Source organism: Eumetopias jubatus, unplaced genomic scaffold (genome assembly GCF_037043125.1).
Source record: "Eumetopias jubatus isolate StellerSeaLion01/CBP00866 unplaced genomic scaffold, mEumJub1_p1.0 scaffold_2, whole genome shotgun sequence".
Lineage (NCBI taxonomy): Eukaryota > Metazoa > Chordata > Mammalia > Carnivora > Otariidae > Eumetopias > Eumetopias jubatus.
In genome coordinates this window covers 144,550,660-144,564,182 of record NW_028274808.1, presented here as the reverse complement: position 1 = coordinate 144,564,182, position 13,523 = coordinate 144,550,660, and the positions used below count along the sequence as shown (strand labels likewise).

The following is a 13,523-nucleotide window of genomic DNA, read 5'->3' as shown; positions in this document are numbered from 1 at the left end:
AACTTTTGAAACAAAAAGCTGTTGGAATGAATCAATGGAAATTTTAATGACTTCAATGACATTCTGTATCAGTTAGCAAACATAGTAGAAAACCTAACCTATATTGGTTGCATTGTTACAAAAAGCACAATGTTTTTCAACAAAAACAAAAATCAAGTGAACATAAAACCAAACCACAAAAAAAAAAAAAAACAATGAAAAGCCCACACCCTGAACTTATAGGGCCAAACAACCTATAATACTTTGTGAATTTCATCCAAAACTTTGAGTTTATTTCCTAAATATTAATATCTAAAGTAATAAACATTAATATCAACAAGTATGTTTTTATTGTGCTTAAAAACATTCTCTGCTTCTGAGAGTCCATTCTATTTTAAAGATTAACTACCAAAAAATTTCAGGTTAACATTTTACAATGAGCAGTCATGTTGCAATTTTAACTCCTCTTCTCCCGATTCCTATTTTTTCATGAACATGAAAATAAAAAACTATCCTTATTTTTATATATAAATAGGTGAATATGAATCACCTATATGTAGTTTCTTAAGGAATCTGTTTATTCCTATGATGTTTAATTTCAGCTCAACATACACAGAAGACACTAACCCAGATCTGTTATATATTTAGGGATAAAAATTAATTTTAAGAGGAGTAAGAAAAAACTAAGCAGGTAAAATCACTCAAAAATTATGATGTATTTCAGACTTTTTTTAAATTTTTATTTCAGACTTTTTAATCATTTGCTATTTACAAAAATGTTTGCTCCTCTGTTCCCATTTTGTTAGTCTTGATATATTCAAGACTTGCTCATAGCTCTTAAATCATCTTTTACTTTGTCTTTTCCCACTTAAAAACCTTTTGCTTTTAAGAAAACATATATACAAACTCTTCTTATGGAATTACAATGTATAATACTCACCATTCGATGCTGATGAACATGGAGTCAACAAACTAAGTGGGGAAAAATGTTGTCTGTTAAAGTTAGCAGCTGTGGGTGCTCCTCCAAGGGGTGCCCCAGGTCCATACATTTGACCTCCTGAAAGGTTTGAGGCAAAGTTTCCCAAATGTGTAGAAGAAGGTGTTACAGAACCATATGGCGAGTCCATATTGACAATACCTGTAATTAGAAGATAATTTATAATTGTTACCTGTAGGAGAAAAAATTTTTTAAAAAACCTAAAATTCCAAGAAGTCCCTAATACCCTCAAATATTTTAGATGGCTAAAAAATTTCTCCTTGCTTATTCTTCCAGTCTATTGACAAGTCATTTCCCCCTCTATAAAGATAACTATAAAAAAAGAATTATCAAGGAAAATTATTTTTATATTTAATTTTAATCTGATACCTTAATTATAGAATACATGTAGATTTCATATCAACACTGGAATTTAAATAGGCTTAATGGCCAAAGAATTACATAAAAAATTTACCTTTAAAAAAACTCAGGGGGAGGGAAGGAATGATTAGGCAAAGCACAGACACTGAAAATACTCTGTATGATACTATACTGGTAGATGAATGTCATTGGACATTTGTTCAAACCCACAGAATGTACAACACCAAGAGTAAACACTAATGTAAACTATAGACTCTGGATGATAATGATACATTAACGTAGGTTCATCAATTCTAACAAATGTACCACTCTTCGTGGGGAATGTTGATAATGGGAGAGGCTATGCCTGTTAGGGGCAGGAGGTATTTGGGAAATCTCTGTACTTTTCTCTCAATCTCCTCTGTACTTTTCTGTGAACCTAAATGTGCTATTAAAAAAATAAAGTCTTAAAAAAAACTAGAGGGGAAAAAAACATGGCTATACTTCTATGATGGACATATCTGATGATCAGCATTTTAAGTGGCCATTCTTTGCAATAGCTAATAGTGAAACAATCTTCATTGAATGCTTCCTGATGTAATGCAGTGTGAGGTTCAAAACATCACCCATCTGATGTTTCTGCCAAAAATGTGTGACCTGAATATAATCACAGACTTAGGAAACAGATGAATCTAATCTAAAATGTGGGACATTCTTCAGAACAACTGGACTCTTCAAAGGATTCAATGTCAAGAAAAACGAAGGTAGTGAGATATTTTAGACTGGGGGAGACCTCAGAGACATAACAGCCAAAGCAATGTGTAAAACCTGATTGAATCTTGAATCAGAAAAAAAAGGAACATACAGACATAATGGATGTATCTGGGATGATGGTACTGAATATTGGGTGGTATTGCTGAATTAGTGTTAATTTTCTTGAGTGTAGTAATAGTGATGGAGTTGTAAAGGCAAACATGCCTGTTCTGTTGACCTTAATCAAGTAGTATTCCCCTCCAATGGACTCTACAATTAAATTTCAATGCTAATTTTGGCTCTAATCAACTGTATACCTCCCTTATAGAGCTGGCCTTTTATCTATACCTTTCCACAAAATAAGAATTTTCAACTACCATAAAAATGAAATATAAAAACATTTCCAGTGCATTAGCATATAATGTTCTTTTAAAAGTATATTTATTCTAACAAGAAAAATTATGTTATTTTGAAAGTACACATAAATATTTCAATCAGCCCCCAGCAAAGAAATATTTCCTGACCATGTTCATTACATTGTATTCACATGTCATAGAAATAGGCAAAAATAATACCCAGGCTGCATTAAATTTAGAAATTTTTAGTCCCAGAATGTCATCTCTTCAGTAACACAGGTTGGCAACCTTTCTGCAAAAGGCTGAATAGCAGTATTTTCAGGCTATCATTACAGCATGAAAGTAGCTATAACACAATATGTAAATAACTGGGCATGGCTGTGTCCCAATAAAACTTTATTTATGAACACTGAAGTTTTAATTTCCTATTTTTTTGTGTCACGTATTATTATTTAAAAAATTTTTTTAAGTCATTAAAAAAATCTTACACTATTATTGAATCTCAATTTTAAAAAGCTACAAATGTAAAAACAGGCAGCAGGCCATATTTGGCCCATGGGTGATAGTTTGTCTATCTCTGGCATGGCTTATCTTTAATTACTTGAAATGTTCATATTAAAACACATATCTCTAGATGGAACTTGGTATCCTGGATTGGACGCTGCAACAGAAAAAGAACATCACTGGAAAAACTGGTGAAATCTGAATAAAGTCTGTAGTCTAGTTAATTATACTATACCAATATTAATTTCCTAGTTTTAATAAATAAAGGATTATATAAAATATTTACATTAGGGGAAGTTGGGGTAATTATAGAAGAACTCTTCCATAAATCTAAAAACATTTCAAAGTAGAAAATTAAAAAAAAAGCAATCACTCAAAACCAGGAGATCTTTAAATCCTCTATAAATATCAGCATTGTCCAATAGAACTTTTTAAGATAATGGATATATTTGGTATCTGTACTGTCCATTATGGTAGCTACTAGCCATATGTGCTTATTAAGAGCTTGAAATATGGCCAGCTTAGAGCCACTACAGAAAACAGTATGGAGACTCCTCAAAAAATTAAAAATAGAACTGGTATATATGATCCAGCAATTCCACTTCTGGAAATATATCCGAAGGAAACAAAAGCACTAACTCAAAAAGATATCTGCATTCCCATGTTCATAGCAGCCTTATTACAATAGCTGAGACATGGAAACAACTGAAGTGTCCATCAACAGATGAATGAATATCCATCAACAGATGCACATGCACACATGTGTGCACACCCGCACACAAAGGAGTATTACTCAGCCATAAAAAGGAACGAAATCCTGCCATTTGAAACAACATAGATGGACCTTGAGGGCATTATGGGAAGTGAAATAAGTCAGACAGAGAAAGACAAATACTGTATAATCTCACGTATGTGTAATCTAAAAACAAAGAAACCAATTCATAGAAAAAGAGATCAGATTTGTGGTTATCAGAGGTGCGGAGTAGGAAGAAGGGCAACTGGAGGAAGGTGATCAAAAGATATAAACTTCCAGTAACAGGATAAAGAAGTACTAAGGATGTAATATACAGCATGATATCTATAGTTAACATTGCTGCATGATATGTATGAAAGTTGTTAAAAGAGAGTAAAATCCTAAGAGTTCTCATCACAAGGAAAAATGGCATTTTCCTTTTTTCTTATTGTATCTATATGGTGATGGACGGTAATTAAACTTATGGTAATCATTTCACAAAATATGTAAGTTGAATTATGCTGTACACCTTAAACCTGTAGTGATGTCAGTTTTATTGCAATAAAACTGGAAAACAAATTTCAAAAAATATGGCCAGCTTGACTGAGAGGAAATTTCTAATTTTATTTAATTTTAATTTAAATAGTGCATATGATTAGTAGCTACCTTACTAAAACTATGTGGCTCTATATTTTTCTCATTATTTTAAAAAAAGAAATGAAATCAAACTTTTAAAAGCTTTATTTTTTAAATAAACTTTTCATAGCATTGTCTTATTAAATTTAAACATAAGAGACAGTTTTGAGAGAGAAAAATATACCTGATAATGATATTTATTTATGGTAAATTCAAGATAAAATCCACTGTGGCTTCTAAAAAGATTTTTTTTTTCTAATGCCATACTCAACACATCTAATACTCAAACAGCATTTCAGGTAAATGAATTCAACAGTCTCTGTCTATCTGGCCCGGTCATCGAGTAAAAATATTAGAGGGGCGCTTGGGTGGCTCAGTCGTTAAGTGTCTGCCTTCGGCTCAGGTCATGATCCCAGGGTCTCGGATCGAGCCCCGCATCGGCCTTCCTGCTCTACCGGAAGCCTGCTTCTCCCTCTCCCACTCCTGCTTGTGTTCCCTCTCTCGCTGTGTCTCTGTCAAATAAATAAAATCTTAAAAAAAAAAAAAATTTAGAAAATGACCAAGAGTTTTCCTATCACTTGTATAAATCACAAGCTGCAGAATGTGAGAAAATACCAACTCACCTGAGGGACTTGGAGCGGGTCTCTGTAATGGTGGTCTAAAACCTGGAGCTTTGGAAGTATCAGACTGATGTAAAGGATCTGAATTTGGCAAATATGAGGATTTTCCTGATAGCATAGATTCTGGTGTTGACTGAGATGAAACAACAGATCCTCCCCAGAAGGCATGAGCAGAAGTAGGGCTGTTTTCAAACAATGTGCTAAAGGGCCCAAATGGTAAGGGGGCACTGAAATTGGGAGCAATAGGCTTATTTGCTGGATGTACTGAATTTTGACAAGCACTTTGTGTACTTAAGGTTGAAGGTAGCTGGACAGAGGAGGGAACACTGTGAGGTCTTTTAATGTGATTGACACTGAGGACTGCAACAGATGAATTTTGCACTGGAGCTGGATTCTTGTGAGGGGCAGTTGTGCCATGAGAGGGTGGTCTAATAGCAGGGGTTTCCATTTTAGGAGCAGGCTGGGAGCATCCCATTTGTGTCTGAGGCATAGGGTAAGTCCCTGGGGCAGTAGAAGGCACCGCCACCGGAGCAGAACTTGTTGTTGCTAAAGGAGGAACAGTCATTCTAACTTCCGGGGGAGGAACCTGAGACTGCTGAAGAGGTGGTCTTGGTTCCTGAGAAACAGATCCCGGAGGTTGTTGCTGAGTAGAATGAACTGATGAACTCCCAGAAGAACTGCTGCTGTTTGAAAGTCTACTGTTTGTTGTTTCTACTACTGGTGGACTACCTGCTTCCTGTTCGGAGGAAGATGCCCCTTTATTTGGAGATGCTGTTCCACAATCCAAAGGGCTGTTTCTAGAAACCCCTCCTGACTGGGCTGGTGGTGATGGGGAAGATGGGGATGATACTGGGTAGTGTTCTTTGGCAGTAGGCATAGGATATGTGGCATTTGTGGGTGCAGTGCTGTTGTTGCTTGCTGTGGTTGTAACTGTTGTGGTGGTGGCGTTGGATGTCTTCACAACTGTGACAAAAAGCTGCCTTCTGACAGAAGGTGAACTTGGACTGCCATTTGTAGATGTACCAGGCACCGTTGAAGCTGATGAACTGGTTGTAGTTGTTGGACTTGAAGTTAAAGAACCTGCTGAATTCACCTGAGAACCACTGCTATTCTGATTGCTATGGCGAGGCACCATGTGAGGCTTAGGCGAGTTAGTAGCTCTGGCAGGGCTCAAAGGCCTGACAGGAAAAGGACCCCACGTAGATTGAGCTGGTGGAAAAGTACCTCCAAAGTGGGTCATGGGCAACCTTGGTGGACGGATCTGCTGGAAAGTCTGAGCAGCAAGCAAAGCATGTGCAAACTGTGGAGGAGGATATGCTAATGGAAGAGAAACTGGAAAACCAGGCCTCACATTATTCACTGGGTTTTTAATGGTTTTATGAGTAGATGCAGAAGAAATTGCAGGCACAGTGAGTGCTGTGGCAGTTTGAGATGTTGATGACAGAGCTACAGTCGTCATTTTAATTCCCATTAAGGAACTGTTAGCAGCAGTGGTGGTAGGTGCTGATGACCCTATTTTGGAATTTGCTGAGGAGCTTTTCAAACGATTCTTTGGAATAAGTTCATCAATTTCTTTGTCTGGATCCTTGATCAGAGCATTGATCAACTGAGTTGCCTGTCTTGTTGATTCAGTGCCACCCCTATAAATTGACCAAAAAAAGGAATTAGGCCCAATTTCCCCTACTTTTTAATAGGTGAAGCCTAAATTCATTTGTGAATGTGTACACATACATACAGAGAATAACAAAAGTTAAGCACCAATTTTCTGACTACTCTTGAGATATTCTGCAAAGCAATAAACTGTCTTGACGTGCCACTTTTCAAAAATGCATTTTACTACTGTTTCCTTACACTTAAGAAGTCCTCTTCCTAACTATAAAGTACATTAGTTAGAAAAACCACTGTATTTTTAATCCATAATGATACTGTAAAGTCAAACAGTTGATCAATGTTAAAAGCAATATAAGTAAACAAAGGAAAAAAAAAACTGAGTAAGAAAACAGTATTTTATTTTAAATCCTGGTACCTACGATGACCCCATCTATGACTAATCTCTATTAGTAGAATGATTCTTGTAATTCCTCTGGAAAGATGTCTCAAAATGAGAGTGGAATCTTGATAATGCTAACAATGGCCAAAAGGTCAAAGCCTAATGTTAGATCTTCAGGAAAATATTTGATTGCAAGGAAAGCCTTATGGAAACGCTAAGGGGGAAATTACTCATAAAGGATATCTGCTTCCCTCTTCTCTAGATAAGGCAGGTTTTGACTACCCACCTATCCCAGGAGAGGGAAAAAGAAGATAGGAAAGGAGGATAAATGCAAAATAGAAATGGCTAACTGCTTCCTTCGAAGTAGGCTATATAAATATGGGACTCTGCAATGGGGTACCTGCCCCTCCCAACCAAACTTAAGATTTCTTAGAATTTCATATCTTTAAGAGTATTCAGGTATAGACATAGTCAATACAAGACAAATATCCACTTCAGATTTATATCTATGACTGAGCTTATAGTCTAAGGATACAATCACAGAATAATAAATCTCAAAAGCCAATAAGGGGAAAAAGGGAAGCCTACTGCTTAAAATGGGTGAGAAACCTCTATTCCCTCTTAAAAAGTCTCAATAAAATTTTAAGAATGTCATATGAACAGTTTATGTAAGGAAAAGATTATCTAAACCTTTGACACACACACACACACACACACACACACACACACACAAAATTCCTTTAAAAGCCCTTTGAAATATTTCATAAGAGCACATGAATTAGAGAAAAAAATTATAAAGGTTATCTTCTCTCATACTAATCAAATTCTCATTTTAAAAAGTACGCTATTAAACATAAAGATTCACTGAAAACTCAAAATACTTGTATTTCATTAAGATACAGTGCAATAAAACACAAAGGGAGAAAACATAAGAGACAAAGTTTTGCCTTATAGTTATTATCCGGTCTCCTGTCTTGTCTTTCTGCTTATCAATATCTATGTGTGCACCAGTGAACTCCCGAATAGCATTAATATTACAGCCTCCTCTTCCAATCACTCTGGATATCACAGTTGACGGAACAGATACTTTCTTTGACCTGTTTAAAAGTTGCAAAGATAAATTAAGATTTATCATTAGTATCAGTGGTTATGATTAAAATGAGGAAAGAGGCTAAAATACATTTCTGTAAATACAGAATAGATTATTGTTGAGTCAGCCTCTTCTATCTATTCTTACTCTAGGTGATAAAAGGCAACTAAGAGCAACAGAAGAGAGAGACAGAGTGAGAGAGAGCGCGCCAGCATGTTACCACAGCCTCTCATCTCATTACCAAAGATGGTTTGTTTTTTTTTGACTTTCATCTTTCATTAATATCTATAAAGCACATATTATATGGACATACACTGTGTTAATGCAAGTATTAATGGCAAATAAGATAAACATAGGTTCCTGCCCACATACATTGACTATGTAGACAGCAAGTAGGAAAGCCACAACACCATGCCACGAGTGCTCTAATAGGGTATCATAAAGACACACTGGTTGGGGCACCTAATCCAGACTGAGGAAACAAGAAAGGCTTCTTGTGGGCACTTCCTGGATGTTTGACTCACATTCTTTTTATTCTCTTAAAATTGAAAGGATGATATTAAAAATGCATTGTTTCCTTTCATTCTTTTAGAGGCATTAAGATGATTATCCACCAACATGGAAACTCACTAAAGGATATTTCATCATGTGAGGAAAGAGAAGAGCCTGCTGGAATTTTAAAAAAGCAAAACCCATCTAACATTTGCAAAATTGCTTTACAATTCTAAACATTCACATTTCAGAAAAGGTACATATACATTTCTGACCAGCCTAAATTAAAGGATGCTTCTAAAAGAAATACAGTATAATTCTCAATAAAGAGAATGAGCCAACTACGCTTTACTGAACAAGTAAATCATTTATTTAGAATGTAGATTATTTTTTTTTAAGATTTTATTTATTTATTTGACAGAGAGAGAGCACAAGCAGGGGAAGCTGCAGAGAGAGGGAGAAGCAGGCTCCCCTCTGACCAGGGAGTCCAATGTGGGGCTCGATCCCAGGACCCTGGGATCCTGACCTGAGCTGAAGACAGACGCTTAACTTACTGAGCCACCCAGGCGCCCCTAGAATGGTAGATTAAATAGTAAATTAAAATATTATATTTTTTAAACGGTTAGCTATGACCCCTGCCCTTTAGTATACATAACTAAGTTACTTGATAATTCCTTTTTCTCTGAAGGGCAAAATAGCGATCATTATTTTCAAATTAGTTAAGAATTTCTTAGTATACCACAGTATAAAATATGTGGAGAAAAACTGAATTACCTTACTTTTGGATAAATAGTAGTCTAATGTTGTGATTGATTTCAGTTAGTTTAACAGTGTGTGTATATACGTGAGTGAGTGTGTGTGTATATGTGAATGAGAGACAGAGACAGATGAAGATAGAAATGGTGGTAGGGGGAGGCTTTGGTCAAAAATATGAAAAAATTGGGATTAACAGAAATAAGTTTGGTTCCTTATAGCTCTTATTTCAAATAATCAAAAGCTTAAATTTTTGCTGGAATTTCTGGGAAGTTCTTTAGAATAGGTTATTAGAGATTTACAATAGATCCTATGTGGTATCTTACCACCTTTTAGTTTGAGATACTGTTTTACTTTTTGATACATGTAATTCAAAAAATCCCAAGCAAAATATAACCAAATATTTCAGTCCTAAAATCCTTTAAATAAAGGCATCCTGTGGTTCAAAGACAAGAATAGTTTAAAACCAATACTTATTCATTCTTCAAATATTTACAAGTATGTAAAAGATACCACATACTGGGCTCTCTACAAAGTTGAGTAAGATACAATTTATCACCTTAAAGACTTTAAATTAGTTCTCTACCAAACAGCAATACCTGGGGGTCAAGCAAATACCACAATCATCCATGTAATTTTTTCGTAAAGTCTATGTACTTTTTATGTAAAATCTCCTAATTTTAGAAGTACTAATATCTACTTTTTTTTTTCCCATCTAAAATACAGTGTACTCACACTATCTCTGTTGGCCAGATTCAGCCTTGGGCTACCAGTTCGTTTGCAACCTTTGGGATAGTTGGAGGAATCTAAGGGTAAAGTAAACAATACCTCACATAAAAAGAATGAGAAAAACAATTAAAGAAACAATCACTCACCTTCTTACAACTTCCTTCCATCCTTCTTCCCTCTTTTGTCCACGCTTAGGACTTGCTACTGTTAATTTCCCATTTGGAGAGGAAAGGGGAGATGGACCAGATTTTGTGCAAGTAGACAGAGAATTACTGGTTACTTCATTGATAGTCTCTGACAATCTTTAACAGAGGGAGGAAAATACATTAAATATAGAATAAATGTAGAATTTTAAATGAAAGAGGCAATCTATTACATAATTTTCTTTTATTTATTCTTGGAATAAATATAGTAAACAAATGAGTAACATTTCTCACTTTTCAATATTTAGCATAAAATGAAGAGTCAATTAGAGGTCAAAATTAGCAGAGCTGAATTTTAATAACCCCTGAGAAACCATAATCAATACTTTTCATGGGCTAAAATTTAACAACCAAAATAAAGAAGTTACATAGTAAAAATAATTTTATCTTTCATTTTTAACACAAAACTTCAATAGCCTATTATTCCATTAAAATGAAATTGTGACTTCTTTAGCACAAAGACAAACCCTTGTTTTGCCAGTTGTTAATTTGCCTTTTTTTACTGAAAAATTCAGCAACAAAGAATTTCATGATGATACCATAAATTATGAAAAATGAAGATTGGAACTAACTTTATTGAAGCCTTGCCAGAAACAGATTTTCTCTCTTCCTTTGGAAATGTAACCAGAACTGATGGCTGCTTCTTGCTGGTCATAGTGGTGGTCACCACAGCAGGTGAATGATTGTCACTCTTTCGGCTGCTGTTGCTGTTACTACTTTCATCACTGCAGCTGGAAATCCTCATGTTATCACTGTCCCCACTCTCGCTGGTACTGCTGCTCTTGGACTCTCCGTTTACCTTCTCTGGCTGACTATATGAGATTGGTAGTGGATCATCAAATATAATCTGAACATTTTCTGGAGTAATTTTATTTTTCCTGTTTTTCCTCTTTGAACTGGTTGTAGTTATGGTGTTATTTCTTTTACCATGGGAACCTGCCAAAGTTGTCCAGGTTGCAGATATACCTATGGTAGTAGTGGTTGTGGCACTTGGAGGCTCTGTCAAGACTTCAGGCTCATCTGTAAAAGTAGCAACACCAGCAATACCAAATTAGCAAGTTCTAAGCGTTTTTAGAGTATATTTAGCTTCAAGCACCTGAAGAACAATAAAGTCAGGAGTTACTTTGCAACTATTATCAATCATTCCAGCATTCATTAGTAATGAGACGGATATGACATCTATTCTCCTCTCTGTGCTCAAGTCCTAAACAATGTATAGTAGGCAGTTATAAAAAATATTTTGGGGACGATTTGGGAAATATGAATATGTACTGTATATTACATATATTATTAAATTTTATGGGAGTAATGTTACTGTGGTTACATAAAATAATGTTCTTTTTCTGGGAAATACGTATTTAAGTATTTAGTGGTGATACTGCATGGGGTGTCCAACTTATATGTAATCTGTTCAAAAAGAGAGGAAAAAAGATAAACTAAATTAATGTGCCAAAATGTTATAGGAATCTAGGGGATAGGTGTTCATCATACTATTCCACAAACTTTTCTATAGTTTGGACATTTTCAAAATCACAAGGCTGGAGGAGAGGGAAATTACACAACAGAAACACACACACACACACACACACACACACACACACACACACACACACACACACACATTGCATATATATTTGGTGGTTTAAAAGCAATGGTTTCTCCTCACAATATCTTCACATCAATTGTTTGGTTAGAATCTAGTTAAAATAATTCCCTCATTTTGAGAAAAAATCTAAATATGGTTAGAATAACAAGTGATATTATGGAATTACTCTTAATTTTTTAGGTATTATAAAAGGTATTGTTATTACATAAGCACATGTCATTCCTAGGATACATGTTGAAGTTTTATAGGTGCAATGTCAGAATGTCTGCAACTTACTTTTAGACAGCTTAGAAATAATATACATATATATTTAGAGAGAAAAAGCAAATATGGTAAAATGTTTATTTTAAAAATCTAGGTGGAGGGTATTGAGGTATTCATTTTATCATTCTTTCAGCTTGTCTGTAGCTTTGAAATTCTTCAAAATAGGGGCGCCTGGGTGGCTCAGTCATTAAGTGTCTGCCTTTCGCTCACGTCATGATCCCAGGGTCCTGGGATCGAGCCTCACATCGGGCTCCCTGCTAGGCGGGAAGTGGGCTTCTCCCTCTCCCACTCTCCCTGCTTTTGTTCCTGCTCTCGCTGTGTCTCTCTCTGTCAAATAAATAAATAAAATCTTTAAAAAAAAAAAAGAAATGCCTCAAAATAAAAAGCTAGGCAGAAGTCAATAAATGAAAATAGTGTCTAAGTACTTCAAGGGCTTAACTTAGAAATCTACATTTACCTTAAGTTATTGATATTTAAGGAAATATAATTTTGAATACAATGTATTACATGAATCAAATTAGATGGTAATTTAGAGAAAATACCTTCAACTTTATGTTTTTCTTTTTCTTGAGCAGCTTGGAGTTCAAAGTTCTCTTTATTTTTGGCTTCAATTTCCTCTAGTTTTCTTCTTTGTTCTTCCTTTTTCTTTCGTCTCTTTTCCTTTCTCTTTTCTCTTTTGGCAGCCAAAGCCAACCTCCGGCTTTCTTCTCTTAACTGTTAAAGGATTGATAAAACAGATTTACCTCGTAAAAAAAGTTTTCACATAATGTCATTTTATCATAAGGGAACTAGGAAACCATAAAATTCGAAGTCATCTAGTTCAATTTACTGTTTGATCAAGATCACAGTCAAATCACTGTAAAGAGTAAATAATGTTTTTAAATGTCAAGATCAAATTAATGATAAAAAACAATCTAATTTTAAAACGGAAGAATGATACATAGCTTCTTAATCATTGAATAAATGTAAATGAAAATAAGTTACTGTGTTTTGTTCATTAATTTTGTAAAATTAACAAAGATATATATCAACAGAAGATCGGGCAAATAAGTTCCTTCCTATACTGCTGTGGATATAAATATTTATATTTTAGGAAAGGTAATTCAAAAGCCTCCTATGAAAATTACAAACTGTTTATCCTTAAGAATTTATTCTATAAAATGACCACAGTGAAAAAATAATTTCCACTGCAAAACTGATTATAATGGCAAGTGGAAACAAGGTAAATCCATCAATGCCAAGGATAGGGGGAGTAAATTAACAACAGTATACATTCATAAAATACGAGGCAGCCATTAAAAGTGTTATATACTTGGTAATATACTCCCAAATTACATTGGTTAGAAGGAAAGAATACACACCGCAGACCAATGATCCCCCTTATTGGGAAAGGAACCCTTTATGCAGCTCTATTTGTAGAAATAGAGAAAAAAGGTGAAGAGGATACAAATCAAAGCTACTGACTAGAGTGGGGGATTG

General features: G+C 34.9%; 1 protein-coding gene across 5 annotated transcripts in view; it reads right to left on the bottom strand.

The window, feature by feature from the left end:
* The window catches only part of ANKRD17 (ankyrin repeat domain 17), a 159,124-nt gene that overhangs the window by 9,280 nt on the left and 136,321 nt on the right, over positions 1–13,523 (bottom strand). For all 5 annotated transcript variants that reach the window (XM_028100587.2, XM_028100588.2, XM_028100590.2 and 2 more), the window contains 6 exons: positions 12,587–12,758; positions 10,747–11,194; positions 10,118–10,273; positions 7,855–8,004; positions 4,921–6,557; positions 920–1,117 (listed from right to left, as the gene is read on the bottom strand). In XM_028100587.2, the coding sequence (XP_027956388.2) occupies positions 920–1,117; positions 4,921–6,557; positions 7,855–8,004; positions 10,118–10,273; positions 10,747–11,194; positions 12,587–12,758 (2,761 nt within the window). The remainder of the gene's footprint in view (positions 1–919; positions 1,118–4,920; positions 6,558–7,854; positions 8,005–10,117; positions 10,274–10,746; positions 11,195–12,586; positions 12,759–13,523) is intronic.